Consider the following 18,573-nt stretch of genomic DNA (forward strand, 5'->3'; position numbering starts at 1 on the left):
AACATACTTTTTAAATGTAGTACATGTTTTATACATTTTAAAAATAATGATATACATTACCTTTTAGTTACACTGTATTACAGTAAAATAAATCCAGAGTTACTAAGCAAACATTACTTATTTTATTCAGGAGAAACCCTTTACCTGGAAACATGGAAAACCTGGATTAGGTTTTCTTAAAAGCATCATGCAAACATTTACTTCAGCATCATCTTTCGTAAGAGAAGCCTGTAATAATGTATTTGATGTACTTAATCCTTTCACATGTATGATAATGTCTTTGAGTGCCTAGGTTTTCAGATGTGTGACTCTGTACTTACAGCAGCTCATGGACACCATCAAATCAATCAGATCAAACAGGGCACAACATTATCAACATTCATTTGAAACCAGAGTATGTGACACAATGCAGGTTGATGGAGTTCCCATGAAAAAGAAATCCTTAAATCCTAAAGTCATAGCAGTGAGAGGATGTGTAGAGGTCAAAGGATCATCCTGTGGTTTTACATTGACATCATCCTTTGTGTGTCCTTCCTGTGTCTCTCATCACCCCGCTGCTGCACCTTCCCAGATTGCATTAGTAAAACTGCCACAGCTGCATCCTCCTCAGACTCACAAGAGTTAAAGTGTGAATAAAACTTCAGCAGGAGTAGATCATGTAGGAGGGAAACCTCGAAGGAAATCCTGCCAGTTGAAAATAGTCATGGGAGTATAGAGACTCCACTGCCACAATTATTTCCGGACACCATGCAGTCACAAACACTTATCCATTTCAATTAAAGGGAATTAAATACAGGATATCTCAAAAACTGTAAAAAGTTTTACAGAGGATGTCATTTACAGCTTGGCCATATAGGTTATTTATTGTACTTATATAACCTTTATTTTCTCACCTTCATATTGTTTCAGTTTCAGAAACTGATTAAGTTCCCCTCTGCCAATCCTTAATCCTGTTATAATTTACATTAATTTCAATTGGCAGGTCAAGAACTGCCATTTCCCATCAGTTAGGCTACATATTGACTTATGACTTATTACTACACCATAAATAGACAATAGTATATGTTCATATTATATACATTTTGATTTGTTTTGCTTTAGAAAATCATGCTAAAGTTAAAGGAAAAGACAGTCTTTTCCCCGTATTTATTTAATTAGATTTCTTTACACAAATAAAAATATATATCAACTATGATATATTATGAAATGTAACATACACTTATTTTAAAAATAAAATGTAAATATGTTAAGACCTCAATATAATCAGTATAGAGATGAATGAATGAATGAATGAATGAATGAATGGAGAAATATAAATAAATAAATAAACTAGTGAATGAAAAAAACAGTTTTAACTTTTAATAATGGGTCATCTGACCGATTAAATTTTTTTATTTGTTTTATTTTATTTTATTTATTTTATTTTTATTAAATTAATTTAGATTCCACTGAAATCTGAATCTAGTTCTAACTTCAGCCTCGTAAAATGACTGTAATCTTATGTTAACATTACACTGCAAAAAAATTATTTTCAAGGAAAAAAGGTCTTAGTATTTTTGTCTTGTTTTCAGTAAAACTATCTAAAAATTCTTAAATTAAGATGCTTTTTCTTGATGAGCAAAACGACCCAAGAAAATAAGTCTAGTTTTTAGACCAAAAACATCAAATTTAAGTGATTTTAAGAAAAAAACTGCCAATGGTGTAAGCAAATTTTTCTTCAATTTAGTGATTTTTTGTTTGTTTGTTTTATGCACAAAATCACTTAACAAATGAATAGGTACAGAATGTGTTATGACCTGTTTTTTTTTGTTTCGTTTTTTTACAGTCTATTGTTATGACCTTATATTTTACAGTCTATGGGTATGACGCGGGTAAAGCGGAACTATCAAACACGAGAGTTTGTTTCTGACGGACATTAGTGACGCGCACCTCTCTCAACTGATCACATGACTGCAAAGCAAGCAAACCTTTACATGATTTTATTTGATTCGCTCTGATTTATGTTTGAATCCAGTGCATTGACTTTAAAATAAACATATAAGATGTTGTTAGTTTTATCAGACGAGCAGAAGCAGCATTTGTGTTTTTTATCGGAAGCGGATAATGCTGGTAAGTGACAGCTGTCAATCACATCATTATTATTTACAGGTGTTTCTGTTTCATGTACAACACGTAATAACCACGGTAATAACGTGCACGTGTATTTGAGTTATCGGTGTATTATTAATATATTCTGCAGTGTGTGTGATTATAGTGCTTGTTTATAACATACAGAGTAGAATCTGTATATGAAAGCATCATACATACAGTTTGTGCTCATGTTGAAGTTTAATAAATAATGTGTGCTTATGTGTAATTGAATGTTTGTCAGTTGTTGGTGAGTTTGGCAGAATTGCTCTGGAGTTTCTGAAAAAGGGCTCAAACCCCAAAATATATGAAGGAGCTGCACGTGAGTACAGCGTATGATGTGTTAAAAGCAAGCTGATGTTTGTTGATATGTATAGATGTGTAATGATGATGTTAAATGTGTTTGCAGGAAAGCTGAATGTATCATCAGATACTGTACAGCATGCTGTGGAGGGATTGATGTATCTCCTCACCGAGAGCTCAAAAGTGATGGTGTGTACAGTACATTGTTTTACCATGAGATTTAAATCCCTTTAGGCTTAAGATGTAAATTATAGCACCGATCCATCAGACATTTGCCTTGATTCCCCTGTCATGTGTTTCATAATACTTAATAAATAGAAACATTTTTCAACACAAATTATTAAGATAATGTCCATTGTATTATGGGCAAACATGTTAGATTATTTGACTGCTAGTGTATAATTCTTGCAGTCCCAGTTTTATCTGATTTGATAAAAGTAAAGTGATACCAAACTACCACAGAGTTTCTTGTAAAAATTGTATTGAATATATAGAGTAATCATTGACAGTACAGGGTTAACAAAGTAACTGAACCTTTACATTTATCAAGAAATCTTACTTTAGCATATTGTATAAGTAATCTATTCAGAAAATAATAATACAGTTCTGTTGAAAGGTTTAGCGTATGTTTTCTTTTAACTGTACCATTGATTAACAGCATCAGAGTTACTGTACCTCTTGACTTTAAAAGTTTATAAGTTATCGTTTAAAATCAATTTCTCAAGTGAGAAACAGGATTTTCACTTTAGGCACCTGAGGCCAGTTGTTCAAAAAGTTTAATCTGGATCAAAAAGATTACTTTTGTTAAAAGTAAATGTCATTTTTTTTTGTTTGCTAATAGCGTCTTTCACACAGTAATTCTGGTAAATGAATTTACCAGAATGAATTTACCAGTAAATACAAAAATGTGCTGTTCACACACGCAGTGGCGTTCCGTTATTTTACCAGTAAGACATAATTCACACATCAGTATCAAAATGCCGGTAAATTCGTTGAGAAAGCGGAAGTACCTGTAGCACGCGGCGAGCTCAGTGTTGTATTTGTAAACAATTCCGTCGTTCATAACCACGGTCCGTATTTTGTTGTTTTCACGTCTGTGGTAAACAGTCGCGAAGTTGCTCATGACCAAACAACATTGAATGAGACGACGTCAAACCAAAAATGCGTTTTTAACAACAGTACTGTTTGCACTTTAGGCTTCACAGAGGGCGTGCTAAGGACGTCGGCAATTCGGCGGTAAGCTGTTTTAAACAACTTTGGTGAAGAAATGTGGACGTAAACTTCAGGTGTGCTCAACTTTCAAGCAGCATGTGTGTGGAAACGTCAGTAAACAGTGCGGGGGGTAAACGCGTCATCTGTATTAAAACGCTATGACCGGAAGTAAAGTTCGGATCCAGACGTGTATCGCGTCAGCGCACGTGCGTCCGATGAAACCGTCTATAATTTTTAATACTTTATCATTATAAGGATTGAACTAATCAAGTAAAAAAAAATCATCAAACAAATTATACATTTATACATATCACACAACAAAAATGTTGTATTATAGACTAACGGTAGGTTTATAAGTTCAAGTAAAAATTCAAGACGTTTTATTACATTTTTGTTCCTGAAGTCCACCCTTCTGCTGGGATCAGAATAATCCTACTTTTTGGGATTAAACAAATCCCAATCTTACTAAAAAGTTTTGACCAACACAAACTGATGATTTGATCCAGATCAAAACCTAAATTGGATTTTGTGATCCAATCCAAATTCAGAATCCATTTTTTTTATTTAGAACAACCCATTTTGATCTAATCTGATACTTTTGAAAAAAGGGTCCCTGACTGTAGCACATTATATCTAACCAACAAAGTTTTATCTGTTTGCTAATCAAATCTTTAATGTTTATTATTTTATCCTTTATATTCATTTCTTCTATCATCTTCTTGTGCAAGGTTGACATGTTATGCATAACCACATAAAAATGTCTAGCTTATTCTGCAGTGCCCCAAAAGCATAACATGTAACATGTTATATAGTTTAAATATGTAGCACCATGTTTCTGTAAGACAGAAAGGAATGACAATAAAGATCAAATTTGTTATAAAATTTAAAGGGACACTTTACTTTTTTTGAAAATATGCTAATTTTTCAGCTTACCTTGAGTTAAACATTTGATTGTTACCTTTTTGGAATCCATTCAGATGATCTCCGGATCTAGCGGTAACACTTTTAGCATAGCTTAGCATAATCCATCGAATCCGATTAGACCGTTAGCACCGCGCTAAAAAATAACCAAAGAATTTTTGTATTTTTCCTTTTTAAAACTTTTCTGTAGTTACATTGTGTACTAAGACGGTCAGAAAATTTAAAGTTGCGATTTTCTAGGCCGATATGACTAGGGACTATACTCTCATTCTGGCGTAATAATCAAGGACTTGGCTATCGTAATATGGCTGCAGCAGGCGTAGTGATATTACGCACTGCCCAAAATAGTCCCCTTGGTAACTTTTATGGCGCTTTTCCATTGCATAGTACCCCACGGTTTGGTTTAGTTTGGATTGGGTCAGCTTACTTTTGGGAGCTTTTCCATTGGGTGCAGTACGTAGTACCCGATACTTTTTATCGTACTACCTCGGTTGGGGTTCCAAGCGACCTGAGCTGATACCAAACGTGATGCGTAAACACTGTAGATCACTGATTGGTCTGAGAGAATCGTCATCAGCGTCTTAGCTATAATGTAAAAGATTAGCTTTAGCTTACTGCTAGCTTGCGCCGTCTCGAGCAAACATGTTGTTATCTGTGCTCTGCAATAAGTTTCCAAACACCCTTTTAGTGATGAAAAACATCCACAGGTTGAGAATCAGGATCACATAAAAGTTTTTTCCAGACTTGCAGTTTGTGACCGGCACATTCGCGACGTGCACGTCCGCATTATATATGCTTTAATGCAACTTCAATGAGGCTCACCGGAGCGCCGTCGGGTGTTTGTACAGAAACTGTCATGTGATACAGAGGTAGTTATAAACGCGATGGGCAAACATCTATTTGTGGTGGCCAATTTTAATTTTGTGGCGGACTGATGAATAAATAAATTAATGGGAATGTACAAGGACGCTCTCACTTGTATGATGTCACAGCAGTATACAGCGCAAATATAACGACACGCCTATAATCCCTCCCACTGCGAAGTGATACTAAACTTGATGGAAAAGCTAACCAAGCCAGAGTGAGGTGAGCTGACATGACCCAAACTAAACTAAACCGTGGGGTACTATGCAATGGAAAAGCGCCTTTAATAGCATATTTTCAAATAAAGTGGAGTGTCCCTTTAAGGGGCGGTTTCCCGGACAGGTCTTATCCTAGTCCCAGACTAAAATGCATGTTTAAGCTGCCTTGGCTGTCCTAGATCTTAACATACATCTGTGCCATTGTTCCTCAGCAAGTGAAATGACGGCTAACTATAGACCAAATATAGTCCAGCTATGAGTGACCCACTTCTACCCTAAATAACCTTGAATTTGGTTACATATCGTTTTTGCCCAAATAACTTTGAGAAGTACTATAGACCTTTTGCGTGTTTGCAAACAGAGATGACGTTTTTTTGTGGGCGGAGCCCAACTGGTGGCAGAAAGTGACAGCTCCGCAATAGGGGTGTGAAGTGTTTAAGCATTAAACTGTGATTTTTATGGATCCGGTGTTCTGTAGAAGTCTGTTTCCCCTATATTTCTCTTAAGTGTAATGTTTCTTATAACGTTTTCATCAAGTTATGTTTATTTGTTAAATAAATTAAAAGTTTAAATGGCTTGGCTACTGATATGTGTGCATGTATGTAATGTATATGTATTGTTCTTTATTGGTAAATCAATTATGAATCGCTGAAGTACTTATAAGAGCAATACTATCATGTACTCTGTATAAAATAATTTGTTAAATATTTCATCATTTTCCTGTTTTCAATTTCTTCCTTATATCAATAGCCTACGTGTTTGTTCTAAAACTATTATGTTTACATACAAATTAATTTGTATATGCCTGTTTATATATTATTAACACTTTACATCGTGTGTGCTATGTGTATATATTTATTAGTAAACACCATAATTTAGAACAAACAGGAAGAAGACATAGGCTAAGATATAAGGTAAAAAGAAGTAATAGAAAACGAAAAAAATATAAAAACTTTACTAAATAGTAATATTATTGATATTATGAACTCATTTAAATCTTTAATCTTTCGAAATAAATTATAAACGTAACGTGATGAAAACGCTATAAGAGACACATAGAGGGATCAGACTTCGACAGAACACCGGATATCTTCTCTAATTATTTTCTATTCAAATTATTGAAAGATTTTCAGATGATTTCATCACTCCAGTCTGTCCGGTTAAGGGCTTATTGCAACCATAAACACCAAGTTTATATTCAAATGGTGTCTTCGACGACGGTATACTATAAAAATGAAGGTCAACTATTTTGGCATTCCTATTCTGAGACTCAACAGCACAAGAAGACATTTTCTAGTGAGTTATATTGTTCGTTTCACTCGTGTCTCATTAATTTCCACTGTTTTTCTGACACCACATTGCGCGCGTGACGTAACTGTGACGTCAACTCGCAAAAGGTCTATATCCCATCATATAAGCAAAGTCAACAGCTGTTCAAAGTGTTTGCTTTCATTTGTTCAATAGTAAAAGTATACGCGTCGTCTATGGTTAGACGTCTATTAAACTTTCACTGAGAGCCCAAATTTTTAGCCAAAATTGCTTGCTGGGTTTGTTAAAACTACTTAAATTTCCTAAAATAACTAAGGCCTAGTCCTGAATTAATCTAAACCCTGCCCCTAAGAGTTCATTGCTGTATAATTGCCCCTAACATTTGCCTTATGTTTAAATGTGTGTCTACAGATCTCTGAGGTGGATTTTCAGGACTCTGTGATGGTGTTAGGATTCAGTGAAGAGCTCAATAAACTTCTCCTTCAGCTCTATGTGGAGAACAGGAAAGAGATTCGACAGATCCTCTGTAATCTCAGCCCAAATCTCCCACATTATCACAATCTGGAGTGGCGGCTGGATGTTCAGGTAAAAACAACTATCATTCAAGTAACTAAAGTGACATAAAACAAGAATCTATGAATACTGCATTCTAGTAGCACAGGTATTGGGTAGTCAAGTGTTGCACAGTAGAAACTTATTGCACGTCGTATAATAAATGTTTATTGTTGCACAATAGACCGTAATGTACTGAGTGGCACAGTGGAATCACGTATTGCACATCATATTGATAAGTTATTGCATAATATACAGTAATGTACTGCATGGGTACAGTATGTCACATAATAAAGGAATTGTAAATGCAATGGGATGTAAACAGATATTGAGTGACGTTAACAGACACTGAGTGATGCAGAATGTAAACTGGGTAGTATGTCATATACTGAATAACCTTGCAAGAATTGCAGTCTTGGCTGTAACCTTGCTGCTGTAACATGGCTGCAGGAGGCGTAGTGATATTACGCAGCGCCTGAAAATAGCCCCCTTGGATACTTTCAATAGCAGGGGACTATTTTCAGGGGCTGCGTAATATCATTGCAGCAAAGCAGCCAGAATGAGAGTATAGTTCCTAGCCATAGCGTATAGTTCATAATTTTCTTAGTACACGATGTAACTACAGAAGAGTCTTAAATAGGAAAAATATCGAAACTCTTTAGTTTTTGCGCAATGCTAATGGTCTAATCAGATTCAATGGATTATGCTAAGCTATGCTAAAAGTCTTTACACCTGTTACTACACATCAATTTTTTCATGAAGTTGCTCTGTTTTTTCACCATTCTCATATGTAAGTAACTTGATACTTTTAGCCACACAAGTATAGTTACCATTGTACAAACAGTATAGCAAAATCGTTGAGATTGTTACCCTGTTTCTGAATTCCCAATGTTTGGATCTTTGACATACAGCAAATACTGCTATATTTCCCTGGCTTTTATTTTGCATGTTTGTGTGTGCAGTTGGCCAGCAGGGCTCTTCGGCATCAGGTGAAGCCCACTGTGACCCTAAAGCTTCATCTGGAGGAGGGTGGGACGCGTCGGGCACAGGTGCTGCAGACGGATCCGGCCACGCTACACCATCTGATTCAGGAGATGGAGCGAGCGCTCACTGAGCTCAAGAGCAACCACTGCCGTCGCATCCTCCGCAACATTAAATAATAACATCACCATCACAGAGATCAGCACTGAAGAACACTTAAAAAATAAAGCTGATGTTTATTTTTGATAGTTTCAACACACTCACACAACATTTGATTTTTTGGCATCTACTGTCATGTTTAGCTGTACAGATCTCAGTGATGTCAAAATGATACTGTTGCAATAATGGATGATTTGGGCTTGTTTTGTGTGAAGAATGGATGCAGATTTTGTTTTATTTGTGCCTTTCTTTGTATTCAGTACATGTGTGTGTGTACAGGCGTGTTTTATGTGCTTATGGACCAATTTATCATCATATTAATCATTCTGTCATTACTCTGTGTAGTTTTACATTGAGGTATTTAACATTGTACAGTGTGTTAAAAGTACAAAATTAGCCAAAATCTTTAATAAATGAGCATTTAAGAGAGGCTGTTGATATGTTCAGTCTGAGAATATAACCATGATATTCATGAAACTGCATTAACACTTGAGCTCATGAAATGTACTTTGTGCTTTTTGTTGTTTTTCACTTTATGTAACATTAACAATATTTTTCAAATTTCATCATTTATGCTTTTATAAATAAATGCATTAACTTGCGTACAGTAAATTGTATTTTTTTATTTTATAGATATTTTTGGTATCACATTTATTCAGCTTGTTCGACTTCATGCGGCGCAGCAAGAACCTACAGCCGGATGACGTCAAAGTCCCGCGAGAGCGATTTAAAGGCAAACTCCTCCATATGATTTCGCGAATCGCTCTCAAGGTACTTTGAAGTCATCCGGCTGTCGATTCCAGACGAGTGATTGTTTAACATTTTGTTGTAATTGTTGATAAGTGATGGTTTTTGTAACGTTGAGTCGGATGTCAGTCACAGCTTGACCTTAACTCTCTCATGAACACATTTAGGCTACAGCCTTTTTTTTCCCTACAAAAACACATCACCTCACCTCAGAAAACATTTATTAACTATGAATTTAGTTAGTTTATGATTGATGTTTGTGCTTTTTGGAGCTTTAACTTCAAACTTTCTGTGAGTTATCATCAGTATGACTTACTGCATGTTTAATGTGTCACTTCACACTTTCTCCTCCCAACATAAACAAATTACCTAACTGCTGCTAAAAATATATCAAATTCATGTTTTATGTTTAATTATTTACTCATATGGCAACTAACCATCATCTGTTTCACATTGGAGTCCCGATCATTCTACCAGGGTGTATTTTGCATTAACAAACATTTGGATTTAAGTTACATTATCCCTGACTTACTACTATAGTCTAAAATTGTTATATATTATATATTGCGCTATTTTTTTTTTTTAAATAAAAGCAAGCCGTTTATAATATATAAATTACATGTATTATTTAATTTGTAATTTAAATATATTAGTTTTACAATGTAAATATATACTGTACATGTGTGTATTGGTGTAAATAAATTTGAAAAATAAATAAATAAATTGAAATTTAAATAACGCCATTGGGTCGCCGTGATTTCATAAGATGTGATCCTGGATCAACATTTTAATCAAACAAACCCCAACCATTTTTTACCTCTCAAATAATTGTGAAATAATAGTTTGGAAAGATTTTTTACTAGCCCCTAACCCAATTGTAAACTTAAATCTAACATACACACTGATCCTGCAATCTTATTAGTTATTGAAAATGTCACGTTCACCAATGCCATTGAATGATCCCCAAATTATTAAAACTCCAAAAAACACATCAATTCATCCTTTAGTAAAGTTATATGACTCTTTAACGCAGGAGCTAAAGGAAGGAAAGGCTGGTGTCTTTGAATATTCATGAGAAGACCTTGAAGCTAAAAGAAGGGAGAGGCTGGAGTCATTGGATATTCATGAAATGACGCAGGAGCGGAAGGGAAAGGCTGGAGTCATTGTATATTCATGAGATGACGCAGGAGCGGAAGGGAAAGGCTGGAGTCATTGGATATTCATGAGATGACGCAGGAGCTGAAGTAAGGAAAAGGCTGGAGTCATTGGATATTCATGAGATGACGCAGGCGCTGGAGAGGGAGCGAGAGAGAGAGAGTTTACAAACTTTCCGTCGGGACAGAAACTCAGTGAGGGCACGCGCAAGGGAAAAATCTCCGAAAACTTTCTTCTACGGGCCAGTATGACATCGACTTTTTCTCTTTTATGACAACTTTTTAAAGACTTTTAAAAACTTTTCAGCGAGCCGAAACAACTTTTACCAAAGAAAGAAACCACGGGCCCGAAGTAAGGAATTTTTCCCAGCAGTTTTCAGGACTTTGCTCGACGGTTGTCGTTACATTTGTGGAAATGACCAGTAACCCTGTGCAGCCGTTACCGGGCCAGCAGGTGATTCATGTGGCTAAAGACCCAAACACGGACCTCGAGGCGCTGTTTAACTCCGTCATGAACCCGCAGCCAAGCTCGTGGAGAAACAAACATCTGCCCGAATCGTTCTTCAGAGAGCCAGACTCCGGCGCGCACTCGCGCCAGTCTAGCACGGACTCGAGCGGGCACCCGCCGCGGCTCCAAGCACAGCATGTCCGCTCGATCTCGTCGCCCGCGTTGCTGCAGCAGTCCGCGGGCGCGTTGAGTACCCCGACGCCCGCGCGTCATCACGGGCACATCCGTCACCAGTCGTTTGATGTGTTGGAGGATCAGCCGTTACCGGCGGGCTGGGAGATGGCGTACACGGCCACGGGACAAAAATATTTCCTCAAGTAAGAGAGTTTAACTTCATTTCACCCTTAAGTTACATTACTGTCAAACACAAACACTCCTACTCACTTATTAATGATATAATTAACTTTATTATTGACTTACATTTCATTTAAAATCATCTACATAGTTCCAAACCATAATGTGGTCACTAAACTGGTTCGTGATCCGAATCAGTGCACGTTCACACTGACAGATTCATGTGTTAAAGGTTTGAATCGGAAACACAGACAGCTGTGTGTGTGTGTGTGTGTGTGTGTGTGTGTGAGAAACATACCTGTAATCATCTGACACCCTGATAAGGGTGTGTTTAACATATCTCCAGTGTGTCTCAATGTAAATGTGAGTGTGTTTTGACTTCAGGAATGAGATGACTGTTCCTCTGTGGCCCCGGGGACTCGGCTCTTATCTCATTCAGAAAGGTTGATCAGTCTCAGTGGGATATCGGCTATAATGTTGCCTACTGGCATTAACTCAGTCCCACCCGCCGGGATCACAGCTCTTTTTGACTGCGTTCACACGAGAAAAGGTTGAGATTTAGGGGTTGTTTATACAACAATGATTTCAGCCATAAACTGTAAATTTTTATGTTTTTATGTGGTTTGGCTGTTCGTTAACACAACGAAAACTTGAGCTTTTAAAGATGGGTTCCAAAGTAGGGCAAGTTTTTGATAACGACTAAATCTGTGATATCGGTGAGTTCATGCTCATGTGTTCTTGCGTGAGTATGGCCTATAGGACTGTGTTTGTGCTGTACTTGTAGTAATAAATCTACCTCATCATCTGTCTACCTCATCATCTGTCTTGATTGTTTGTCGCTCTGTAGATTAATGTGTTTGTGCGCAGCTTGTAGTGTCTTTACAAGGTAACATCGCCATCTACTGGCCTGGCACAAATAAAACAGCGGATTTAGTTGGCTTTGCAGATCCCACAGATCTTTTTGATAGCGTCTTCATAAAAGGGAAAACTTTTTTGTTTTTTACTACATTGTTGTTGTGTAAATATCCTTAATAATACTGTGAGTTCATTTTGGTTTATAAGACTAACGACCAACATCAATCTCGGCAAAGATGACACAATGTCATCCATACAACAGATCTGAACTGGTTTACTCCTGCATTCAGTTTTTACATTGGTGTTGAGCCAACAAACTTATCACTTCATTGTTAACATGATATTAATTCGAAGAGTTTGGTTCCACAACGCAATAAATCAATTTTGACAAATTTCGGGAAAAATGTGTTTTATATACCAAGAAAGTGACAAGATGAAAACCATTATTTTCTATTAAAAACTTTCACATAGCATTTTATGTTGTAAGAACATTAAAAATTCAATCCATAATTTGATTTTCAAACATTTATTATAAAAACTGATTATTTTTCCGCAAAATGCAATAAATCCAATTGTTTTTCAAAATGCCACAAATTTATTGAATCTATATAAAATTTTCATTAATCTTTGCAATGTTATATTAATTTAGTTGACTAGTGGTATGCACTGATTTAAAAAAGTAAACAATTAAGCATTAATCAAAACACTTACTTAATCATATTAAAAAACACTGTTAGAACGTCATTGCTCAACTTTTTTGACAGCGAGCTGTAAAATGTTTGGGTTCTGCTAGATTTTTGTTTACTTCGAGTAAAATAATGGAAAGTTTTTCATAAGATTGCCTGGGGTCAATGTGTTAGCATGACAAAAGCTTGATGCTGTCGTATGAGAACAAGCAACAGCCGGCATTTTTCCGTCTCCCGAATGCCACTCGCATAAATTATTCGATTTTGATGGCTTAGTTTTCTTCCCCGCCACAGAAAACCACGACTGGCTTATCAATGCCATCAAAAGTATATTTTGTTTTTGTTTGTTTGTTGATTATGAAGTCAAAGTAGATGAGGACAACTAGGATTTAGTGTGTATTCAACGCGCCGCAATTGTTGCTTACAATGTGTGAAATGGTGCGCTGTGATTTTTTTGAGCCGTTTTATTGCATTCTGCAGAGAAGGAAGACTGGCGTTTATTGCGTTTTGGTAAAAAAGGGAGAAAAGATGACAGAATAACACACGGCGGATATCGGATTTTGCATAAAATTAAGAATTTACTTTTTAGTAATGACCAGATACAATACTGATTTTGGTGGTAACTTTTTTTTTTTTAAATGCCGTTTATCGCGTTTTGGAACCAAACTCTTCATTTTTAAAGTTACAAATAAAAATACTGAAATGTATTTTTATTAAATTAAAATGAATGAAAACTAAAATGAGTATGTGGAAAAATCGTAATATTAATAGCATGAAATAGTAATCGTTTTTTTTATTTATTATTATTTATGGTGACTTTTCACTATGTCATAACATATAATCAAAATCATCATATTTGCCAAACAGACTCTTTATAAGCATCTATTTAATATTTTTAAAATGTTATTACCTCGGTTGACCTCAGTAAATTTATTCAGATGATTTTAATCATTTCTAATAATCTACACTAGTCAATATTTGAAGTGGATCAAAAAAGTAAATCAAAGTTGTCCTAAGACAAGAACGGGTATTGTTTAAAATTGTAAGACGGCTTTTACAAAAGGATTTTGATCCATTTTAAATGTACACACTATATAGTTCATTTCAAATCACTCGAATTATAAACAAAGGCAGACTATCTCAGTGGATGCTGGGGTTTCAGTCTGACCGCATGAAGTCTTGAGTCTTTTACGTGGAAACTCTCGTAATGAGAAAACGTGCCGTATCTTGCAGACCTTCAGCCTTTAACAGAACATCAGACACAGAGTTTCACATACCCTACAGTTAACCAGTTATGAGCTGTCCTTAATGTTCACCTGTACTCCTTAAGGCCTAACATCTCACATATCTGTGCCTTTATTTCTCTTGTGCATGTTAAAGCTCAGGACGTGGGTATTGTGCTCAGTAATTTGGTTTGTATTTTCAAGTTTGACCTATCACAGCTGTTGTTAGGGTTCATGTATCCCTCCCTCAGCGTCACACAGACTCCTCTTTCTGCTGTCTCAATAACTTAAAACACAAGACACTACAGCAGAATTGAACATGAGTTGAATTGACGAAAACAAAGGAGAACATTTTTAATACTTGGAAAATATTGTATTTTTGCCTTAAATGTTAAGTGTTTGGTTTATGCGACCTGACTAAGTTGTGTTTGAAATCTACTTGAAAATCGTGATTTATTTACTGTACTGTACTATGCTGTACCATACTACACTATGATACACTACACCACTTCTTTTAAGCATCACCATCATGTCTCTCATCATACAGGAGAGATTTTTACAACTAGGCCGATATAATTTCCAGATATAAATGCACAAATCCAGATGTTAAGTATTATTGAGTAATAATTAGTCTTTATAATTACTTCATCTGATTGATTGATTCTCGCTGTGTTTACTTACCACTAAATAAGTGCTTATAGGAAACAAAGGGGGCGGGGCTTATCATAAGAGGGCAGTTCTACACTATAAAGAAACTCCTTTTCTTCTAAAATTTCTAATGAGCTCTTTGTCAGTTCGAAGTGTCGAGTCGACTATTCCCTACCCCATATTACTGTTGACTGAAATAGAAAGAATAAGAAATGTATAATGGTTAACCAAAGGAAGTGAATGAAGTCTTTAGAAGACTCTCAGTCGATATTTTAGTTTATATTTAATAGGTCGAAACCAAACAGCTTTGATCCAAACAAACCCTGCAAAAGAATGAAAGTGTTTATTCTTTGTTTCTCATGCAAAGGTGCTCTGTCATTATAACGTCTTTAGATTTCCACCATGTGCTTTGATTCTGGCTGTGTCTTTTTTGCATTAAGTTGAAGATAAGCTGTGAACAGTTTAGGTTTTTATAGCTGCCAGCTGCGACTCCACAAATTTCCTAAACATTCACTTGTGTTTGTGCGATACTTTTTCAAACTCTAAGCCTGGATATGTTTATATAAGTGAATCAAATGTAACCTGTCAGGAACATGGCCAGGTTATGTTTCATACAGGTCTTCTTATAAATGTTTGTAAAAGCTTTTTTTTACATTAGTTATCTATTAGCTAACATGAACTAATAATGAGAAGTGTGTTTTTTACAGCATTTATTAATCTTTGTAAAACTAGATAATAGGGGTGTCACGATTTTCCAAATCCTCGATTCGATTACATTTTCGATTCTAAGGTCACGATTCGATTCAATTCTCGATTTTTACTTCTTCTTTTTTTTTGAAAGACAAAAAATGCTATGCCATTTAATATTTATTTATTTATTATTATTATAGTTTCACATTAACATGCAGATTGCGTGCTTTTCCTCGCATGGGGGTTTGTGGGCTTAACTTTACGCGAGAGAGCTTGTAGAGAGAGAATTCCTTCTTGCACGCACATGGACTTAATGCACGCGTCTTGGACAAGCATCTGAAAAAAATCCAGCGCGTCATAAGCAGCTGCGCTTCTCTCTGTCTCACGTGCACACACTCTCGCATCTGTCCGAAGTTTAAACATAAACTAAAGTAGTAATCCTTACGTTTTTGTTCAGTTTTATGCGTTTCATGCGAGCTGAGGCAAACTATCCCTTTTGTTTAAAATATAATCTGCTGCATCTTGGCGCCTCTTTCACTCTCGCGTACGTGCAGAGAGCTGCGCTCTGTCCGAAGTCAGATCACTAGGTAGTAATCCTGTTTATGATATGCATTTCAAGGAGTTGTAGCAATACATCCCTCGTGTATAAAATATAAATATCTGAGAGGTTTTTCCCCCGCCTGGCAAGCCGACCGGACGTGACATGGGGGCGTGGCAGCCTCGACGATCCCATTTTTTTAATTCAAAGTTTGAGGTTGTGACTTAATTTAGATCGATTTTGATTTAAAATCGAAATCTTGACACCCTTACTAGATAATAGAAATATTATTAATAGTAACAATAATTACTTTTTTATTATTAATAATAGAAACATGGCTGTGTATTTTTTTGTTTTGAGTTTTTAAAATGAAAGTGTAAAGTTTTCCTACTGAAAAGAACAGCTTAAACCAGCCCAAACTGGTTAAGTTGGTGTAGCAGGCTGGTTTTAGAAGACTTTTGGCCACTTTTTACCTGGTCAGGCTGGAAGACCACCTCACCCACCATCTTGACCAGGTTGGAATACCAGCTTGATCATCTTAACTAATTTGCCAAGCTTGGAGGACCACCTTAAATCAGCTACTTCCATCTTAAACCAGCTATGACCAAGCTGGCCAAGCTTTCAGCTTGGTCAAACTAGTTTAAGCTGATGGGTCAGCTGGTCTTCCAGCCTGACCAGGTAAGATCAACTAAAAAGTGTCCAAAACTCTTCTAAAACCAGCCTGATAAATAAAGTAAATGCTGAGTTTCAACACCTTAGTTAACTTCAAATTCAAGGACCTTTCAAGGACTTTCCAGGTCCAATACCCTCAAGGACTAAATTTGGGGACACATTTCAAGTGAGAGCAAGGTTACATCATGTTACCTTTTAAGGTTAATTGTTACAGTTCCCTTTCAAGGAAACTCGTGCTGCGTCACTGCGCCGGTGACACTTTGGGGACGCCTCGTGGTAAGTGTGTCTGAATGTGTATATAAATTCAACCAATGATGAGGCTTAACGACAAAGACAGGGTGACGCGGGAGCCAGGAAGTATAGCGCTATCTCAAATATTGCCGAAGACGGCGTTACAGGGACGCAGGAAGTATGGCAAGAGAGACGCAGCGTCTCGTTCCCTTCTCAGGGAACAACAGTTACATACGTAACCCGAGATGTTTTCATTTGTCAAACACAATTATGCAAAAACATTTGGTATGAATCAACATTCGCATACAGAAGATATAAGCATTTAAAGCGAACAGTTTAGCATGTGTGCTTAAAAAGTCTAGAATTTTATGATATTATCCTACACTACACAGGGAATAATATGGATTTTTTTTTCAGAAAACGTCTTGAATAAAATAGATTCAAGCCCATTTAATGATCTGTATCTATGTATGTATATTTTCAAAAACTTCCCAGGGCCTTACATTTTTTCCCACAGATTCACAAACTTTCAGGATTTCCTTATTGTTAGTTTATCTACATGTTATTATAATGTGTTTAAAAGTTCAATTTTTCAAAAACACTATAGGAACAATGTTTTTTTCAATCTTAAAATGATAATTTGGGAAGGAAATGTGCTTAATTGTTATAAAAGTAATGCAGTTCAACACAATGCACAAACAATAGGCTTTCTTTTCATTTTAAATGCATTCCCTGTGTTTTATTTTTCTTAAGTAAGAACAGGACATTTCTGAACAGGTTTCGTGAGATTCCCTCATATAAAAAAACACATCACGCACAGAAAGACTGAAGTTGTTTGTCTGGTGTTCTGGCTGGTGACATTGATGTCGAGTTTAACTCTGTGATATTGTCGTGTATGTGATGTTTACCAGAAATGTTTCGCTCTATCTGAATCATGCTGGAGGTTTATGAAACAAAATCCTGCTCGGTTATTACTCAAGTCCAGTTTTGCAAACTTTCTTTTTTAAACATTAAAGTTAGCAGATGAACCTTTAGGTCAAGTGATACATTTTTGTCTATGGTCTGAATCTAAAGGAATGTCAGGACTCTGTTTGTAGCTCAGCAGGATGACTGTCAGAACAATACAGCAGTTTTAATGGAATCCCAAACCACCGCTATCTAAACTGAAGACAACACATCGAGATGTATGACGCTTAGGATTTTTCATGGTCTGTTAAGTAGCTTGAGAAGAGATGGTGGACTGTCAGGAGTGGGACTTTTTATCCGGGATGTGAATTAGAAAAGCATGAAGATCCAGTCGTCTGAGGCCCGTTGGCAGAGCCGCATCTGCTTGGCTCTTTCTCTCACACCGATAGCTGCCGTCAAAAGACAAAAGTCTCTTTGTAGCCGTGATTTCTTCAGGGCCTTGCGTGACTCGCACATATAAACTGTATCAAAGCAACGAAACTTGAAGGAAATGCCATATGGGCAGTGCTGAGCACCACTGGCTCTGCAGGGTTTGGCAGAATTGGTAGAGATAAATAAAGTTGACTGCTTTGATTTAAACACATGGAGGCAGACCTCATACTGGACTATTCAGAATGAAGCGATCATTTAACTTTCAGCATTTGGACTTCAGAATGATGAATATGATGAGACATCACCTGAAGAATGAGAATACATGAGTGACAGCTCGAATCTTGCAGCTGCTTCACGAGAGCTTTGCTTTTATTTTAAATACA

General features: G+C 36.3%; 2 protein-coding genes across 4 annotated transcripts in view; both read left to right on the forward strand.

The window, feature by feature from the left end:
* Nucleotides 1–1,891: 1,891 nt before the first annotated feature.
* commd2 (COMM domain containing 2) lies at nucleotides 1,892–9,218 on the forward strand. Its single transcript, XM_055217619.2, has 5 exons — nucleotides 1,892–2,109; nucleotides 2,372–2,449; nucleotides 2,537–2,619; nucleotides 7,326–7,499; nucleotides 8,429–9,218. The coding sequence occupies exons 1-5, from the start codon at nucleotides 2,043–2,045 to the stop codon at nucleotides 8,624–8,626; spliced, it is 600 nt and encodes a 199-aa protein (XP_055073594.2). The 5' UTR covers nucleotides 1,892–2,042; the 3' UTR covers nucleotides 8,627–9,218.
* A 1,416-nt stretch (nucleotides 9,219–10,634) lies between these two features.
* Nucleotides 10,635–18,573, forward strand: part of wwtr1 (WW domain containing transcription regulator 1) — a 53,941-nt gene continuing 46,002 nt past the window's right edge. The window contains exon 1 of one of the 3 annotated variants that reach the window (XM_055217621.2): nucleotides 10,635–11,332. In XM_055217621.2, the coding sequence (XP_055073596.2) occupies nucleotides 10,923–11,332 (410 nt within the window). In that variant the 5' untranslated portion in view covers nucleotides 10,635–10,922. The remainder of the gene's footprint in view (nucleotides 11,333–18,573) is intronic. The other 2 variants (XM_055217620.2, XM_055217622.2) reach the window with 2 other exon arrangements.

Source organism: Misgurnus anguillicaudatus, chromosome 23 (assembly GCF_027580225.2).
Source record: "Misgurnus anguillicaudatus chromosome 23, ASM2758022v2, whole genome shotgun sequence".
Classification (NCBI taxonomy): Eukaryota; Metazoa; Chordata; class Actinopteri; order Cypriniformes; family Cobitidae; genus Misgurnus; species Misgurnus anguillicaudatus.